The 20,346-nt window shown below is 38.0% G+C and overlaps 1 protein-coding gene across 3 annotated transcripts in view; it reads left to right on the top strand.

Annotated features, from left to right (window-relative positions):
- Positions 1-18,487, top strand: part of LOC149842407 (uncharacterized) — a 67,271-nt gene extending 48,784 nt beyond the window's left edge. For all 3 annotated transcript variants that reach the window (XM_090001423.1, XM_090001425.1, XM_090001424.1), the window contains one exon: positions 17,996-18,487. In XM_090001423.1, coding sequence (XP_089857549.1) covers positions 17,996-18,164 — 169 coding nt within the window. In that variant the 3' untranslated portion in view covers positions 18,165-18,487. The remainder of the gene's footprint in view (positions 1-17,995) is intronic.
- Positions 18,488-20,346: the final 1,859 nt, after the last annotated feature.

Below are 20,346 nucleotides of genomic sequence, written 5' to 3'. Positions count from 1 at the left end.
TTAAGAGCTGACAGTCTCGGGCCACGGGGGGTCCGTGCAGCACCGTTGTGCAACTTGTGATGCGTAAAAAGGTTAGGACACCAAGATCCAAAGATAGGAGGTGGGTCTGGTAAGACCCACAGTGGTCGACAGCCCGGACCCTTAAACGAAGGTAGGCAGGGAGCTCAACTCCCTGCCGAAGAGCAGCAGACGACTCCCTGTCTGCTGGAACAACAAAGGCCCTCCTACCAGGGCCTTGCTGGTTGCAGGTAGTGGCAGAGGCAGGGAACCTTGCTCCCTGCATGCCTGAACAACACTTGGAGGGGGGTAGGGGGCTCGACCCCCTACCAGCCCAATGAAAAGCCACAGAGATAGGGGCTTCGCCCCCTGCCTGCAGGGACAAGAGGAGACAGGGGCTGAGCCCTTGTCTGCCTACAAAGAGAAAATGAGAGGGGCCCGACCCCCCCCCCCCCCCCCCAACAGAGGCGGAACACTGGGAGGGGTTGTGCCCCTCCCCTGCCGAAAAGAAAGGGCAGGGAGGACATCCCCCTCCCCTGCCGCAACAGGGAGACAGGGAGGGGGCCGAGCCCCTCCCTCGCACCCCCAGCAAAGAGGGAGACAGGGAGGGGGCTCGGCCCCTCCCTGACGAAAGATGGAACGGGGGGGGGGGGGGAGGGGGGGCAAACCCTTCCCTCAAAACCTAAGAATCAGGGAGGGGGCTCAGGCCCTCCCTTACGAAGAAGTAGAAATGGGAGGGGGGTCGATCCCCTCCCTCGCAACCTGATTAAAAAGGGAGATAGGGAGGGGCTCAACCCCTCTCTTGTGAAAAAGGAAAACAAGGAGGGGTCGAGCCCCTCCCCTGTAACTTGAAAACACAGGGAGAGGGCTCAACCCCTCCACTGTGAAAGAGAAAAGAGAAAAGAGAAAAGAGAAAGGAGGTGGGGGTAGGGGCTTTGCCCCTGTCTACAAGAAATACCAGGTGCCAGGGACTTTGCTCCAGCCGGCCTACCGGAAAGAAGAGGAGTCTAAGAAGAAGAAAACGAGAGTGAGAGAGAGAGAGATTGGTTACCTGTGAAGGGAGTCAGGTGAGGGAGGCATCGCCGACGCAGGGTGTCGTCGACAGATAGCCGAACGGGAGGCGAGACGCGAGCGAAGGAGCTCTGACGTCAAGGGCTCCTCTGTCGAACCGAAGAGGCACGAGGGAGAGAGAAGGAACAATGGGGAGGGGGAGACTGTTGCCGACGAGGGTGGGCTCCGGCGGTGCTGTCGCTGGCAGCAAAGAGAACACAAGAGACAGAGAAAACTCGGGGAGGGTGAGAGAGAACAGAGAACGAGAGGGGTTGGCCAGCGATGCTGCTGGAAAAAATAGAAGAGGGGGAAGAGGGCGGTGGTCGCTGAGTGGAGGCAGTGGTCACCAGGTGGAGGTGGTGGTCGACGCGTGGTGGAGGGGCTCGCCGACTGTCCCTTCCCCTACGTGTTTTATCTTTAAAACACGCAGGCGGTGGGCGGTGAGGCGGTGCCCGACCACCTAACTCCTTTTGGATCCGGGTTGGGTCCAAATCAGGATCCGACCCGGGTCCAACAAATTTTTTTACAGGTTTGGACAATCCTACTCAAGAAGACATGAAAATATAGTTGAAATCCCTTTCCTAGATCAAGTGGAGGAACAACCGGATAGAAGAAAAATATACCAATTCTGATCCTATTCCCTTGTCAGCTGAATCCAACCACCAAAATTTAGACTCTTCATCTTCCTTACCTAATCTTCATCAGATACATAGAAGAACTTTAATTCTTCTTGTTTTGTATCCTATGAGTCTTTCTCTCTTCAATATTGTGTATTCTTAGCATTAATTCATTCTTATGTTGAGCCTGAGTCTTATGTAGAGGCAGCAAAAGAGGAGTGACAAAAAGCTATGACTGAAAAAATGAGTGCACTTGAGAGGATGTAGGCATGGGAATTGGTAAAGCCTCCACAAGGGAAGAATATTGTTCGGAGCAAGTGGGTTTACAAGATAAAGACCAAGACATATGGGTCACTTGAAAGATATAAAGCAAGATTAGTAGCTAAGGGTTATAGTCAACGATTTGGAATCGATTTTGTTGAAACCTTTGTTTCTGTAGCTCGTATGACGACTATTCATACATTGCTTCCCGTGGTCGTGGTACAACAGTGAAATCTGTGGCAGTTAGATGTCAAGAATACCTTTTTTAATAGAGACTTGAAAGATGAAGTATATATGGAATTACTACAGGGATATTCAGATCCAGAAGGTAGAGTTTATAGACTTCACATAGCGTTATATGAACTCAAACAGACACTACGAGCTTGGTTTGAGAAGTTTAGTTCAATAGTGAAATCACTTGGTTTTGAGCAGAGTCATCATGATCCTGCCTTTTGTGTCTTCCTTTATACTCGAAAATACGTATTACTTCTTTATGTAGATGATATGAAACTCACGAGAGATGACATGAAAAGAGTTAAGGAGACCAAAAAGAAGTTGGCCTACATGTTTGAGATGAAAGACTTGGGGCGTTTGAAATATTTTCTTGGGCTAGATAAAACATACTCACCAAGGGTATTGTACTTGTCTCAACATGAGTATGCTACAAATTTGGTGGTTAAGACTAGATTGACAGAAGATTTAAAAAGAGACAATTCTCTTATAGAAGCAAATTTAAAGATGAGAGCTACAAATGGTGTTGAGTTAGAAGATCCTGTATTATACGGGCAATTAGTTGGAACTGGAAGTCTCGGGCAATTAGTTGGAACTGGAAGTCTCATATACTTGATCATATCCATGTCAGATATCACCTATGTAGTTCACATATTCAGTTAATTTATGAGTGCTCCCAAGACAATCCACTTACCCGTTGTACTCGAGAACATTAAATCTGTGAGACTCAATGCACTATGACATATTCTTTTCATCCTCATCTGACACACTGTTAAAAACCTTTTGTGATGCTGATTTTGGAGGCTCTACTCAAGATAGGCTTTCCACTATTGGCTTCTATATTTTTTTTGGAAGCTCTTTGATTTCATAAAAAAGCAAGAAACAATAGAGGGTTGCTTTATCCACAATAGAATCAGAATACAGAGCTATGGCTCAAGTCACTATTAAGATCATTTGGATACGATGGTTATTGAAAAAGTTGAGAATATCCAGCATGAACATGACAGTTGTATTATGACAATATGAGTGCTATTTATATTGCAAGGAATCCATAATTTTATGAGTGAACTAAACACATTAAAATAGATTGTCATTATACAAGGAAGACTTATGAAGATGAAATTAGTGCTTTAAAGCATGGGAGCTCAAAGAATTAGATTGCTGATGTGTTTACAAAGAGTTTTACTCGCTATCATTTCAATTTTTTTCTTTCCAAACTTGGAATGATTCCATTTTATTATCCCAAGTTTGAAGGGGAGTGTTGAAACTTATGTAATATGCGTATGTTACCGTTCTTATACTACCCCTCTTTCTTAAGTTCTTTTGTACATTATAATGTTGTAAAGGGGTAGTTTAGACTTTTCTTCCTTTTAATGTTACATTTATTTGTAATGTTGTGAGGGTCAACATAAATGAGTAGTATGGGCTCATTTGAATACAAGACAAAGCGCTTTCTCTCTCTCATGAGTTCTCAACAAAACCCTAAATCTATGAATGTTTAAAGAGTCTCATCTATGGGAGATCTTATGAATATTTCTCATAGGCACATGGTTGATTTCTTTGCTCATGCCTGGTATAGACATGTATCTTATTAGAAGGGTTTTCAACTAAATTGTCATCATTATGTGATAAATCTAAGTTACTGTTATCATCATGGTGTTCACCAAGAACATCATTATCCAAAGAGTTCTCACAAATAGAACGATCATCATGGTTTAATTCACAATCATTTAATTCAGAAGAACCGACTTATTGCCTTGTCAAGAGATCAAACAAGAAAGCATAGTCTACTTCTTTGTTATTCTTTTTGTCAAAACGATTTTTATTTTCTGAGAAAGTCACATCCTTAGATACATAAAGTTTGTTGTTTTTGAAATCAAAACATCGATAACCTTTTTTATTCTCTCTATACCCCATAAAAATACATTCAATACCTTTTGATGGCAATTTTATCATTTTTATGAGAAAGCACAAATCATTTGCTACCAAAGATTTGTAAATGCTTGAAATCGGGTGCCATTTTAAATAAATTTTCAAATGGAGAAGTATTTTGTAAAGATGAAGACATTCTATTTATCAAATATGTTGATGTTAAAACATCAGCCCAAAAATTCTTAGGAATATCTCTAGAGATGAGTAGGGTTCTAGCGGTTTCCATGATATGTCTATATTTTCTTCCTGCCAACCCATTTTGTTAAGGAGTTCTAGGACAAGATCTTTGATAACAAATTTCATTTTGTTTTAAATAATTTTGAAAATTCTGACGTATATTTACCACCCGAATTGGACCCAAGTATGAACATATTACTTTGGAATTGATTTTTATTCATCATGTGAAATTCTTTAAAAAATTAGAAAACATCTGATTTGAAGTTAGAAAGTAGACCCATGCATATCTAATAAAATCATCAATGAATATTGCCTTTCGATATGATCGAGGAAGGACCACACACATCCAAATGTACCAACTCAAAAGGTCTCTTAGAAATAAAAGTTCTATGTGGAAAATGAATAGATTTCATTTTTCCAAAGATATAATCGTTGCAAGCAATATCTTTTTTATTCCAAAAAGTTTTTGCAAAAGGGAAAAGATACATCTTTAAAAAACTTCTTTTATGCCAAGTTTCAATATCTTTGTCTTGAACATAATTACAAAATAATTTGGATGAAAGATACAAAAAATCCATGCAGTAAAGATCTCTCCTATGGCCTTACCCAATCAGCTTCCTATTTTAGACATCCTGTTAGAGGAGTGTAGAGTCTGATATAAATCCCTAATTTTCATAGATTCAACTTCGTGGTAAGTTGGCAGGGAGTTATAGGAGGGTCGCGCCCCCTACTCGTAAGGTGGGGGTTCAGGGGCATGAGCTCCAAGGCAAATTTTTTGGAGGGTAGTTCTATAATTTTACCCTAAAGATTACCCTAAAGAGTTTTACTCTAAATAGGTCTCTCTAGACACCTATTTAAAGGAGGCAATCCACCTTTTGTAATGTGTGGTTTTTTCTCAATCTGAATAAAGGATCTCAGTGCAGCCTTAGACTTAGGCAACTCTTGCCGAACCACATAAATGTAATGAAGTATGCAGAAATGTAAAATAAGAATGCTAACGCATTCACAATGTCCAACAATGGACAAGCACTAAGGCACAAGAGAGATAGGAGGAGTCCACTATGGGACAATACGAAAGGCCTTTAAAAGGCTACACACAAAAGTAAAAAATATGAAATATTTGTTGTAGAGGAGCTTAAAAGCCTGAAGAATACAAGGGGAGAACCCCCTATTTATACACAAAAGAACAAGCCAAAAGGGGGCCATTGGGGGCTCCCACATGTAGTCGTTGGGAGCCTTCAACGGTCATATTTATGACCATTGGGGGGTCCCAACGGGACTATATGCGGGACCCCCTTTGACTATTCAAAAATAAAAAGAAAAAAAGATAGAAAAATAAAAAAAGAATCTAATCCTATTTGAAATAGTTGTTTCTAGAAACAACTATATAAAAAGACAAAAATACCTTTATCGGGTATTATATATATTAATACATATATTTTAACACCCCTCCTCAAACTTTACAGGGAGATGACTGAAAGTTTGCTAAGAAGGAAAATAAAACGAGGAGCAGGAAGAGCTTTAGTGAAAAAGTCTACCAATTGATATTCTGATATGTGAGTTCTAGGACATGATCTTTGATGACAAATTTCATTTTGCTTCAAATAATTTTGAAAATCATTGGATAGGTATTCTCTACCTGAATTAGATCTAAGAATGAATATACTATTTTGAAATTGATTTTTAATTTTCATGCAAAATTCTTTAAAGAAGGAAAAAACTTTCGATTTAAGATTAAGGAAATAAATCCATACATATCTAGTAAAGTCATCGATGAATGTTACATAGTATGAATAACCACCCTTAGATTTAACCGAAGATGGACCCCAAACATCCGAGTGTACCAATTTAAAATGTCTTATTGTAATAAAAGTTCTTGTTAGAAATGGAATAAACTTCATTTTTTCAAAAATACAATCTTTGCAATTTATATCTTTTTTTTTTACAAATTTTGTTTTCAAAAGGAAAAAGATACATTTTTGAGTAACTTGGATGCCCAAGTCTTTTATGCAAAGTATCAATACTTTTGTCTTGGACATAAGTACAAAAAAGGTTTGAAGAGTCAATTGATCCATAAAGTAGAGGTCTTCCTTCCTACGACCTTGCCCAATCTGCTTTCTGAACTGGAGATCTTGCACAAATCAACTATTAGATGAAAAAGATATTTCACATCCATGGTCGACAATTTGTGAAACCGAAAAAAGATTTAGGTTTAATTTTGGAACTCTTACTTTTGGAATGAACAACTTTTGAGAATTTCTAGGATCTAGTGTTCCTATGCATTTTATTTTTAAAAAAGTTCCATCGGTCATAGAGATACAAGCTAATTTTGAATTGGTGCATATATCAGTTAAAGCATTTTTATGAGGAGTCATATGAAAAGAAGCTCTAAAATCTAAAATCCAAGAATACGTACCTGGTGGTGATGTAAAGGCAATGACGCCACCCGATGTAGAGGAGGTAGCTTTAAGTATTTGTTGAAGAGCCATGTCCAAAGTGTTTCTTTAAAATCTCCACTTTTGCCTCCATCTTTTTTTTTTGGTGGTTGATTCTTCAACGGAAGCAACCTTAGGCTTGAAAGTTCCATTCAATTTGGGTCTAGCGAGTTTAATATGTCCCGGCTCATAACAATGATGACAAACAATCATCTTTCTACCTCCACTATAGTTATTATTGTAGTTACCTTGCTTCTCAAAGTGTGTGAGTTTGTATGGTTTAACATTATTGTCGGGTTTAGACACAGTTAAGACCTCATCAATACTTTTACTCATGCCAAGCTGAGTTTCTTCTTAAGTAATTTCGACAATGGCATTCTCCAAATGAGGAAGAGTGAATCTATGTAAAAGAGAGGATCTTACTTGCTCAAATTCGGGACGAAGCCCAAATAGAAATTGAAACAATCTTTCTTGTTCCATTTGTTTTTGCCTAAGTTCCATATCGTTAATGACCACCTACTTAAGCTCTAAAAGAGCTAACTCATCCCATAGAGGATTTAGATCACTATAATAAACTTGAATGCTAAAATCCCTTTGTTTAGTGGTTCTTACTTTTTTTTGCAAAAAATAAGCTCTTGCGGGATCTTTTTGGGTATACATACCTTTCGTAAAGAACCAAGCCTCATTGGTTTTACAAAATTTAGCTATATTAGCACATGCCTTGAGTTCAACATTATTCATAAACCATGCACAAATTTTTACATGATTGCTCTCCCAATTTTTCATCTTTCTTTGATGTTCTTCAATGGCTCTGAGGCGAGCATCTCCCTCAAGAGCCTTTTCTTGATCTCCTTCTATCTTGGTGAGCTTTAGTTGAGGTTCCGGAATAAAACCCATTACATAACCCCAAAGTTTTTTTTCTTTGAGATTATTCTCCATTGTCGATGCCCACATCATGTAATTCTCCATATATATATATATATATATATAAACCTATGTCATATAGGTGTGGGTGCGGATGCGGCACTTTAAAAAAACTTGGGTGCGGGGGTATATATATATATATATATATATATAATTTTTAACAGTTTTAAGTTAACACTGTGTGTTTGTGTGCATTTATGTATATATATATATATATATATATAATATAGATAAAAATAGACTTGATTAGGGTTAACTGAATCTACTTTTGGATAGAAATAGACCTCGGTGTGGTTGCCTTCACCTAACACAAAGGAAGTTTTTTCCAAGTGTCGCACCTGTCTGGGTGCGTGTGCGATGCGCGGGTGCGGTGCCCTGTTAGAAGAGTCCATGTGACAGATATAAACAATTCCAGAAAAGTATCCATACCTTATTTCCATCTGGAACGTATGACATGCCTAATGTTAGAATATGTATCTATATAGTCATATATATATTTGTTTGTGTAAATTGTATTGCCCGTTAGGGTCATTTTCATCATTTGTAATTAGTGTCCACGGAGGACAGTTTTATATTATATATATATTTTTTTTGTTTGTCTTTATGAAAAAGGGGCAGGTGCTCTATGTTGTTTTTAGATCATAGAGTTGTTGGGAGCCCAATGGTCATATTTATGACCATTGGGAGCTCTCAAAGACTCCTTTGGAGCACCAACAGAGGCTTCGGTTGTCTGGTAGGATCTGCTAGTTTACGTCACCTTGTGTTGGGACGGTGCAGGTTCAAAACTCAATGGTATAGTTGTATATCTGGTAGGGGTCTGTCTAACCCCTGCTTGCCTTTAAAAAAAAAACTACTCCTTTGGGAGCTCCCTCTTCCTCTTTGATGTGTATATAAAGGGACCAATTGTCCTTTATTTTGTTAATGCTTTTTGCTCAAGCATTTGTTCAATAAAAGATATATTTTTACTTCTTTGTTGTAGCCATTTTTGGCTCTTGTATTGTCTCATAGTGGACGAGTAGTGCATATGCACTTTGTGTGTCTGATCTTGTAAGCTCTTAGAAGCTCTTGCTTTGTATTTCCACATTTTTCATTACAGCCGAACACATCTGCAGGGTCAGATTTGCAAAAACAATCCGAAAACCCCTATTCACTAGTGGTAGGCAGACGATAGGCTCAAAATGTGTTAGGCAACAACCACTTTTCATATATATATATATAATAGTCACCTATATCATTCAAGGTATTTTCTGGTAGAGATTTTAAAATTTTGGAAAATTTTGAGAGTTTTTTCTTGCAAAAATATAAAGAAATAAGTTTTAGAAGGTTTTAAAATATAGAAGAAATAAAAAACAGGAAATAGATGCTTAAAATATTAAAAAATGAGTTTTTCCCCAAAAGTATCATGATATTATCATGATATTTTAAGTATTAGCAATATTTTGAAAATATCATGATAAATTGCACACATTATATCGGCTGACTTGATATCACCGATATTATTGTGATATTTTCAAAATATGGACGATATAGGTGACACTGATATATATATATATATATAAACAATTCCAGAAAAGTAGCCATTCCTTATTTCCATCTAGGACGTATTGTAGAGAAATTAAGATAACAAAAAATATGCGGAAGCAATATAGGATCTAATAAAGGCACAATCAAATCACAACACAAGGGTTTACGTGGTTCGGTCAACACGACCTACATCCACGGGGCACAGAGAGAATAATCCACTATAATGAAAGTAGATAGTACAATGTAGAGAGTACAACGTCCAATAGCTTGCCCAAAGCTAAAGATGAAAACAAAAAAGAAATCACAGGAAGAAATGAATACAAGATTACCTCTCGGGTGCACAACCCGAGTCAAAGCCCACACCACAACCAACACCTCTCTCTGAGGATCAATGCGTGGTGACGAACCTTCTTCTTTTCTTTTCTTCTTTCTACTCTCTCTCTCTCTTACTTTTTCTCTCTCTGCACACTGCACACAACCACCCTACCCTTCTCTCTCCAGCACACAGCCTCTACACTCCTATTTATAGATGTCATAGAGTCTTCTAGATATGAACCTTCTAGAAGTGAGCCTTCTAGACTCATTCCAGAAACTGAAGGGGTTTTAACCCTTCAACTTCCTGCATTAATGGGAGTTAGGTGGCTATTCCACTTCCCCACATCATTAATGAGGGATAGGGCTGGACCCAACACATATGACATGCTGAATGTTAAAATATGTATCTATATAGTCATATACATATATATATATATATATATATATATTTCTGTTTGTCTTTATGAAAAGGGGGCGACTCTATGTTGTTTTTAGATCATAGTGTCTTTGGAAGCCCAATGGTACCGTTGGGAGCTCCCAACGACTCCTTTGGAGCACCAACGGGGGATCCGGTTGTCTGATAGGGGCAGCTAGTGCACATCACCTTGTGTTGGGACGTTGCAGGTTCAAAACTCAATTGTATAGTTGCATAACTGGTAAAGGTCTGCCTAACCCCAGCTTGCCTTTAAAAAAAAAACGTCTCCTTTGGGAGCTCTCTCTTCTTCTTTGATGTGTATATAAAGAAACCACTTATCCCTTATTTTATTAATGCTTTTTGCTCAGGCATTTGTTCAATAAAAGATATATTTTTTACTTCTTTGTTGTAGCCATTGTTGGCTCGTGTATTGTCCCATAGTGGACGAGTGCATATGCACTTTGTGTTTGTGATCTTGTAAGCTCTTAGAAGCTCTTGCTTTGTATTTCCACATATTTCATTACAGCCGAACACATTTGCGGGGTCAGATTTGCAAAAAGCAATCTGAAAACCCCTATTCGCTAGTGGTAGGCTGACGGTAGGCTCAAAATGTGTTTGGCAGCAACCACTTTTCTTATATATATAATAGTCACCTATATAATTCAAGGTATTTTCTAGGAGAGATTTTCAAATTTTGAAAAAAATTGAGTGTCTTTTCTTGCAAAAATATAAAGAAATAAGTTTTAGAAGGTTTTAAAATATAAAAGAAACAAAAAATAGGAAATAAATGCTCAAAATATTAAAAAAAGAGTTTTTCCCCAAAATATCATGATATTATCACAATAATTTAAGTATTGGCAATATTTTGAAAATATCATGATAAATTGCAGATAATATCGGCTGACTTGATATCGTCGATATTATTGTGGTATTTTCAAAATATCGCCGATATAGGTGACACTGATATATATATATATATATATATATATATATATATATATATAAACAATTCCAGAAAAGTAACCATTCCTTATTTCCATCTGAGACGTATGACATCCAAAAGGGACTGTTAACACACGTCTCCTTTGATTCCTCGTTGATGAGATTGTAAAAATGTCTATGATAAAACAATACGCATACGAGCACAAATAATATAGAAAAGATGTGCACGAAGGCACTCTCACAACACTTGAACAAAGTACGCAAAAGCGTAAAAATAATAAACATGCACTATGGCATGTATTTCATAGAAGGAACCGAATGCTTGAGACTCTCAAGCTTAGGGAAAACAAGAGGGGAACACCCCTATTTATACAAGAAGAAGGAGGTGCAAGGGGGCTCCCAAAGGAGTCGTTGGGGAGCCCCCAACGGTCACATTTGTGACCGTTGGGGCCCCCAACGACTCTATTGGGGGACCCCCAATGCACCTTTTTGAAAAAGGTAAAAAGAATAAAAAATAAAAAATAAAAAATAAAAAAGGTACAAAAAATAAAAAGGAAAAAAATACAACATATTCCAAATGGAATATGCGCAAGAGGTGAAATTACAATTATACCCTTATCGGGTACTAAAAAAGAAAAATATATAAATATATATATTTATATAAATAGAGATACATATACATATAAATATTATATGTATATGTATCTCTATGTATATAAGTATATATATTTATATTTACATCAATGAATTTAGGAGATACATTTTAACACCCCCCCTCAAACTTACGGTGTGATAACCGCAAGTTTGCCAAGAAGGAAATGAAATATGGGCGAACATAGAGCTTTGGTGAAGAAGTCGGCAAGCTGATACTCAGACGTTACGTATGGTAGATCAATGACCTTCTTCAAGTATTCTTCTCTGACATAATGGCAATCCATCTCTATATGCTTTGTTCGCTCGTGAAATGTGTGATTCTTGACAATATAAATTGCACTTTTGTTGTCACGGCAGAGCTTTGTTGGTTCTTTGATAAATACTCCCATATCTTCCAGAAGGCGTCGAACCCATACAATTTCCATGGTGGTAGATGCCATGGCTCTATATTCGGCTTCAGTGGATGACAGAGAGACCTTCTGTTGCTTTTTACATCGCCATGAGATCAAAGACTCGCCTAAGAAAACACAGAAACCAGTGGTGGAGTGACGGTTACTAGGGTCATCTCCCCAATCCGAGTCAGTATAAGCAAGCAATTTCAATTCAGAAGACGAAGATAGAAATACTCCCTTATTCACAGTTCCCTTTAAATATCTGATGATGCGAAGCACAACACTCATATGAACGGTTGTAGGAGCGTGCTGAAACTGACTGGCGATGTGTATAGCATGTGACAAATCGGGTCGAGTGATGCTAAGATACATTAAAGAACCTACCAACTGCCTGTACGGAGTAGGATCGGTTAGAGGAACACCGTCGTCAATCTTCATTTTTGCTCCCACAACTTTAGGAGTTTCGCACACCTTGTTATCAGAAATACCTGACCTGTCAATAACTCGCAGACAAGTTTAGACTGAGATAGAAAATATCCACGTTGCGAATAGGCAACCTCAATTCCAAGAAAATATGTCAGAAAACCTAAGTCTGACATCTCAAATTTTGAAGTCAAGACGAACTTAATACCCTTGACTCCTTGAATATCATCACCTGTGATTAACATATCATCAACATAGAGCAACAAAATTACAATCCCTGCATTAAATTTTCTAGTAAACAAAGCAGTGTCAGTATAACATGAGGAAAATCCATTTTCCAGCATTACACTGGTAAACCTATCATACCAGGCTTTGGGTGCCTGCTTTAAACCATAGAGAGTCTTTCGAAGACGAAAAACTTTATCTTTAGGAATTATCATGCCTGGTGGGGCATCCATATATACTTCTTCGTTGAGATCACCATTTAAGAAGGCATTTTTAACATCCATTTGAAAAATGTTCCAATTTTTAATAGATGCAATAGTAATGAGACACCTAACCGTAAGCATCCGAGCTACAGGGGCAAAGGTTTCTTCGTAATCAATTCCATACTCTTGCCCATACCCTTTAGCAACTAAGCGAGCTTTATACCTTTCTAGGGAACCATCGCTCTTAGTTTTAACTTTAAAGACCCATCGACAACCTATAGTTTTCTTTCATATAGGTAGAGTTTGGAAATCCCAAGTTTCTGCCTTTTTAAGAGCATCAAGTTCACTTTGTATGACCTCTTGCCATTCTATACATTGTTTAGCTTCTTCAAAATTTCTTGGCTCAAAATAGGAGTGAATGGCACTTAGACAAGCCTTATATCGGGGTGAAAAAGAATCAAAAGAGACAAAACGAGTTGGAGGTCTTCTATTCCTTTCAGATCTTCTATGGTCAAAAGGGGTGGAAAGCTCACTATATTGATCAATAGCACTTCTAAAGGTGTCTTGGTTTCTACGAGAGTAGGTGATAGGATCACTTGGAACTCTACTTTCTGGTTCATTGGGTGAATTATGTTCACCAATGTCTCCATCATTTTCCTCATCATGGTTTAATGATACATCATCATCACTAGATATGTCATCATTACTAGACAATAAGTCGAATAAGAAGGAGTAATCAAAATTTTCTTGTTGAGAAACATTTTTTTCAAAACCACTTTCATTTTCTAAAATAGTTACATTTCTAGAGACATATAGTTTATCATCTCGAAGGTCATAACAATGAAAACCTTTTTGAGTTTCGGAATAACCAAGAAAGACACAAGGAATAGCCTTGGGAGAGAGTTTGTCATTCTTATTCGTAAGTCTGAAACACTTACATCCAAAGACTCTTAACCTATTATAATCAGGTTCGATCTTATGTAATACCTCGAAGGGAGATATTTTCCCTAATAACCTAGATGGTAAGCGATTTATCAAATAAACAGAAGCAAGAGCTGCTTCAGCCCAAAAATTTTTAGGAATATTTTGAGATATAAGGAGAGTCCTAGTGATCTCGATAATGTGTCTATGTTTTCTTTCAGTTAACCCATTCTGTTGAGGTGTCTTAGGACATGACCTTTGGTGAACAATACCCTGATCCTCAAGATATACCTTAAATTGATTGGAGAGATATTCTCCTCCAGAGTCACTTCTAAAAATCTTTATGTTACTGTTGAATTGGTTCTTAATCATTGAATGAAAATTTTTAAAACATGAAAACACTTCATGTTTAAACTTAAGAAAATATATCCACGAATATCTGGAAAAATCATCCACAAATATTACGTAATAAGAAAAACCTCCTTTTGAAACAATAGGTGCAGGTCCCCAAACATCCGAATGAACAATTTCGAAAGTTTTAGAAGAGAACATAGTTCTTTGCTCAAAAGGTAAACTTCGCATTTTTCCAAGAATATAGTCATTACAAGAAAATGAGCTTTTACATAGGTCTTTTGCAAAATGTAAGTATGATAACTTGGTGATATTAGGATGACCAAGTCTTTTGTGCCACACATTTATATCTTTATGTCGGGCAACATTACACAAAACTTTTGGAACTTGAAGAGATTCCATATAATATAAATTTCCTCTTCTAAAGCCTTCCCCAATCAATTTTCCGGACTGGCGATCCTGTATTAAACATTTATCACAAGGGAATTTAATATCACAGCCATGGTCCGTGAGTTGAGAAACAGAGAGGAGATTTAAGTTTAGTTTAGGTATAAATCTGATTTTTGGAATAAAGAACTCTTGAGTTTCAAAATTACCTATTCCTTTAATTTCAAGAGAGGTTCCATCCGCAGTGGAGACATAAGATGGGGAACCATTTTTTGAGTAATCGGAGAGTAAAAAAATGTTTTGGGACATATGAAAGGATGCACCGGAATCCAAAAGTCAAGAGATTTTACCTGGAGAAGAAGAAGTGGATACGGCCGCACCGGAGGTAGATCCCTTGAGGAGAGGTTGAAGAGCTTCCACTATTTGATTTATAGAGAGGGTCCCACTTGAATATGCCTCCTCTTTCTGTGGTACACCAGTGGTAGCCATGGCTAGGAGCTTCTTCCATTTGGGACAAACGGGTTTGATATGCCCCGGTTCTTTACAAAAATGACAAATAGTTTTGCTATAGTCCCTTTTCCCTCTTTGTCCACCATTTTCTCCTTGATTTTGAAATTTAAAGTGAGGGGACGATAGGTTCTTACATTGTTTCCGGGTCTTGATACGGCATTAACCTCACTATTTTCTTCAATACTACAAGGAACCGCAAGAACATTTGGTCCTTGTTTACATAAATTCATACGAGTATCTACACCACTTAATTTGGTGAGAACATCTTCAAGAGAAGGAGGAGAAAAGGAAGAAAGAAGAGATGACCTTATTTGCTCAAATTCGGGCCTTAGCCCATTCAAAAAGTTGAAGAACCGATCTTCTTCAAGTTGCTTGTGACGAAGCTCAATTGCCTCTCCACTCCATTTTGGTTCAAGCATTGCAAGCTCATCCCAAATAGAGGAAAGATCGGCAAAGTATTCCCTAATCGTCATTTCACCTTGGGTAAGGGAAATGGCCTTCTTTTGAAGGTAGTATTTATGAGAGAGGTCCCTTGATGTGTACATTTTTTCAAGATAATGCCAAGCTTCCGATGCCTTTTTGAATTTAATAATGTTGGCATTGATCTTAGTTTCCACGGATGAGAAAAACCATGAAAGAATCTTGAAATTCTTCATTTCCCATTCATCGTGCTTCTTGGAGTATTCTCCAAGGGCTTTGGTTCTTTCTTCTCCCTCAAGAACCTTGATTTCGCTTCCATTTACCACGGTAATCTTGGGTTCCGATTCCGGAATTGTACCAAGTACATATCCCCATAGGCCCTTCCCTTTTATATGAGCCTCCATATTTCCGGCCCAAACATGATAGTTGGACCAATTCAATTTGAAACCAAGAGCAAAATGGGACTCTTTTTTGCCCATTAGAGAGTAATGAGGTAGAGGAAAAAGCGTACCAACACAATATTTTCAACACCAACTTTGCACAAGATTCTTCTAAAATATTTGAGAAGAAAGATCCACCACTTCAAACTTCAAAGATCGGAAGACATGTTTTTCGAGGCACTCGAAAATGGAGAATCCCACGATCTTCAATAATCAACCTCAATCTGATACCATGTAAAAATGTCTATGATAAGACAATACGCATACGAGCACAAATAATATAGAAAAGATGTGCACGAAGGCACTCTCACAACACTTGAACAAAGTACGCAAAAGCGTAAAAATAATAAACATGCACTATGGCATGTATTTCATAGAAGGAACCGAATGCTTGAGACTCTCAAGCTTAGGGAAAACAAGAGGGGAACACCCCTATTTATACAAGAAGAAGGAGGTGCAAGGGGGCTCCCAAAGGAGTCGTTGGGGAGCCCCCAACGGTCACATTTGTGACCGTTGGGGCCCCCAACGACTCTATTGGGGGACCCCCAATGCACCTTTTTGAAAAAGGTAAAAAGAATAAAAAATAAAAAAGGTACAAAAAATAAAAAGGAAAAAAATACAACATATTCCAAATGGAATATGCGCAAGAGGTGAAATTACAATTATACCCTTATCGGGTAATCAAAAAGAAAAATATATAAATATATATATTTATATAAATAGAGATACATATACATATAAATATTATATGTATATGTATCTCTATGTATATAAGTATATATATTTATATTTACATCAATGAATTTAGGAGATACATTTTAACAGAGATTTGGTGACTAATACAGTTTGAATACAGAAAATATTACGTGTGTATGTGTGTGCACACACATATGCATGCTAGGGTTGCAAAAGGGTTGGATTCAGGAAGCCAAATTTGCAAATTTGGCTGTCTGTCCTGGATCCGAACCGATCTGACTTCCCAATGTATTTTGGGATCCGAGATCCGATCCATTTGCAACCCTCATGCACATGTGTTCATGCACATGTGTGCGCGTGTGTCCAATCCAAGGCCATTCCATCTTTGAAATATTCAAAGCCATCAAGGTGTTACCTTTCATTATATGCGTCAGTTCTTGAATGCTTCTGTTTAAGTTTACTTTTATTTTTCTCACTCGTGTTATGAGGGGTGAAGTCGTGGCATTGCATGCGGGCTATATATTGTTCTTGGCAGAACTTTTATAGGGAATAAATTTTGTTGGACCAGAGCTTTTAATCTTTAGGAGACTGGTAGTGAAACAATTTTTCCAGCAACTATTAGTTTTGTTTATCAATTTTTTTTGTTTTTCAAATCCTCTGCATTTATGAAGATGTCTTATTAAATGTTGCTTTGGTAGTTTTGATACATTCAACAGATGCTGTCTCATTAAAAATTAGAGAGCAATTTGTTTCTTTCTGATCCTGCCTCCTGGCTGCTGCCATCAAGCAAAGCCTGTTAGGCGCTGCCTACTCACTAAGACAATGCTCTTCACACTTTTTTGTTCCGTTAGGAATGCCCCCTTTGCCCAAGTCACAGGCTGCACCTTGGAGCACAGACGAGCCACATGTAGGGAATTTACACGTGTGGTTCTGGCTGGGGAGAAGGATGGACTTTTGAAGTTCCTAATCCCGGGGTAGAAGAGCAAAAGGAAATACCTCCTTGACCCAGGAGGTCCAAAGTGAGAGCGCTCCGAAGAGTGGGGCAGGTCTGAGGACTAAACAATGGAAGAACCAATGCCACTAGGGTTCCACTGTGATTTTGGGTTTGATCAGTCGGTCACGGTTTGCTAGGCTCTGTGGAGTCAAGTGGATGCATCGTTCAAAGTATCAAAGGAGCTGAAAAAATGCTTGTACTTTGTTCCATCAAATTTAACTGGCATCTGTCTGAGTTTCACTGCTTCACTTTTTCTTTATGTTCCTTCAGCTCTCTGTTACTCATTGCTTGAGACTGATAAAATTCCAGTTATTCATGAAATAAATTAAAAGAAAATCACTAATCTAATAAGGGTAGTGATTTATAGAGTCTATAAAATGTGTAAAGACAAAACATTATGGTCCATAAGAATGTGTTTGGTGAAGGGGCATTCAGGGATTAACAGGAAAACTTAAAAAGGTTTAGAAAGAAGTGTTCTGCAAGTTCTATCTGTTCTGTGCCTAGCTCATACCACATGCGTGCAAACATTTTCAAGGGATTATGTTTCTGCTGTGATCAGGTTAATCGCCAGTGCTGCACATTTGGAGAGGACGAACATCGAAAAGGATGGTCAAATCCAAGACCTCCAAGCAGAGAAAGATCGGCTAAGTGCTCTTTTGGATTTGAAAGAGGCCCAGTTGATTGCCATGAATGAACAGTGTAAGATCATGGCCACCATGCCACGGTGATCTCATCATCTACTGTATCCTTTAAAGCTGTACTGTAAGAGTTACACTCTCCCCTCTTCTCTCTTTTCATGTCAAAACATTTTATTGTATTGAAGACGCGTTGCAGCTCACCTGAGACCCCTACCTATTCTTGGTCAATGATATGATGGATGCATCGTTTCGCTATGGCAATGTTTGCCACTTGGCCTATGGTTGATGAAAAATTCCTCATATTAAAGTAAAGAATTTTTTTGAAACACAATTCCTTTGACAAAGTCTGTAGAAGTCTGGTGATACCTTTTTGTTGTTTGAGACATGGAGTGAATGTCATTCATCTTCTCTGTGAGTTCACATTTAAGTTTTTCTCTTGGAAAGCTCATGAGCCTGGTGATCTTCGTCTTAACCTTTGCTTCCACCAACATTCATTGAAAATGAGGGCTGGTACCTCCTGTTAATGCAGTGTTAATTGCAGATGGATATTGTTTGTTGCTAACTGAAAAGAGATGAACTCTTGGGGTTGGACCTGGTGCCATTTTGATGATCATTGTCTGTAAATAATGATGGAACACCATCATGGTTTTTGCTACCAAAACAGGGCCTTGTAATAGTCATCTTGGTACCTTCTAATATTCAGCACATGTACATTTGGCTTTTCTTTTTTGCCCTGGTTACCAGGGGATTTGGATTTCTGATGACATGCACTATTGTTTTACCATCTTGATTTTGTGAATATCCCAGAGTAAAGAGGGAAGCATGGTTTGGCTGACTAATTTTTGGCCATTAATGCTTACATTAAAGCTGCACATATAAATCTCAATTATTTATGACACCTTTATAGAGTGTGCCTTCTGTTTCCCCTGCTTCATGTTTGTGTCATCTGGTCATATAATTGCTTTTGTTTCTTTAGTCAAGTAGACCACAAAACATGGTATTGATTGGGCCGTGGATGTTGAAAAGACGGGGCAGTAAAAAAAGTGAAAAATCTTGGTGGTTAAGATTGAAATGGCTCTAACCCCTTTGACTATGCAGTTCGACATCACCAAATGCTTCAATGACTAATGGTTGTCTTGTTTTAACTTGTGATTGGAATGTTTGGCCAAAGCAATGAAGGAGTTGATCATTTTTCAGCTACCGTATTTCTTCAATTCGAGTCGTGAGAGATAATGAGAATTTGAAAATCATATCACATGTATAGTGTAGTTTTAACATTATTGAGTTATGGAAAAGATTCTCACGAAGAGAGAGAGAGAGAGAGAGAGAGAGAGAGAGAGAGAGAGAGAGAGAGAGAGAGAGAGGTGTTGGCTACAATCGTGGGTTCCAAACCCTCTTTAGTTGGAACCCATAAGGGCAGGTCATGGTGACCAAATCTGACCCATAAATGCGTTCGGCATGGTCAATTAGTGAGAATTGATCTTTGGATTGTGTTTTTTCGACATGAAAACTTTTTTTTTCAAAGGTGAAATTTTGATGCATTGTAAGCTGTTGATTTTTCAACCTCTACAAAAACCTGCATATGTGACAGGAAAATGATGATCTAATGGCCAGTGTCTACTGATCAATCATGTAGATCACATCTGGAGGGTCTGATCTAAGAAAAATAAAAATGTGTTTTTCGCAGGTCGGTTTGGGATCCACATTGTAGCCAACATTTTCCAGTGAGAGACCTGATCACAACGATATTGGTGTATGTCAATGCCTCTCTCTCTCAGCGTTCAACATAATAGTGATACTGCAGGCTGCTAGTGTCATTTTAATGTTTGCCGATGATGAGACTGATTAGCTGCAGAAAATGAGGCATTTTCTTCCACAACATGCAAACAAGGCATCTTTCACATGCGCTCTCTTCTCTATGCCTTGAGTCGTCCATAGTTGCAATGAAATGCTATATACCCCTGCATGCACCAGAACACTTAATTTTTAAATTTTAAATCAATGAAAAACTATTTTTTGATATTTTAGTATTTAAAGATATGTTTGTATTGAAATAATATTAAAAAGTATTAACAAATTATTAAAAAATTTAAAATAATATCCATATGTATCAGTGTCCATGTTAGCATTTGGGGTCATGTCACCAAGGATACACAGCCAAAATGGCGTGTCTGTGACATAGGTTTTTTATCTCAAATATACCGGTATCAGACTACCAGGTACTGGTACTAAAAACGGTACCAAAAACTGTTTTGAACCACCTGAAATAAAC

Source organism: Nuphar pumila, chromosome 3 (assembly GCF_984573655.1).
Source record: "Nuphar pumila chromosome 3, dmNupPumi1.hap1.1, whole genome shotgun sequence".
NCBI lineage: Eukaryota > Viridiplantae > Streptophyta > Magnoliopsida > Nymphaeales > Nymphaeaceae > Nuphar > Nuphar pumila.
The sequence above is the reverse complement of the archived record's forward strand: the minus strand, read 5'-3'. Positions and strand labels throughout refer to the sequence as shown.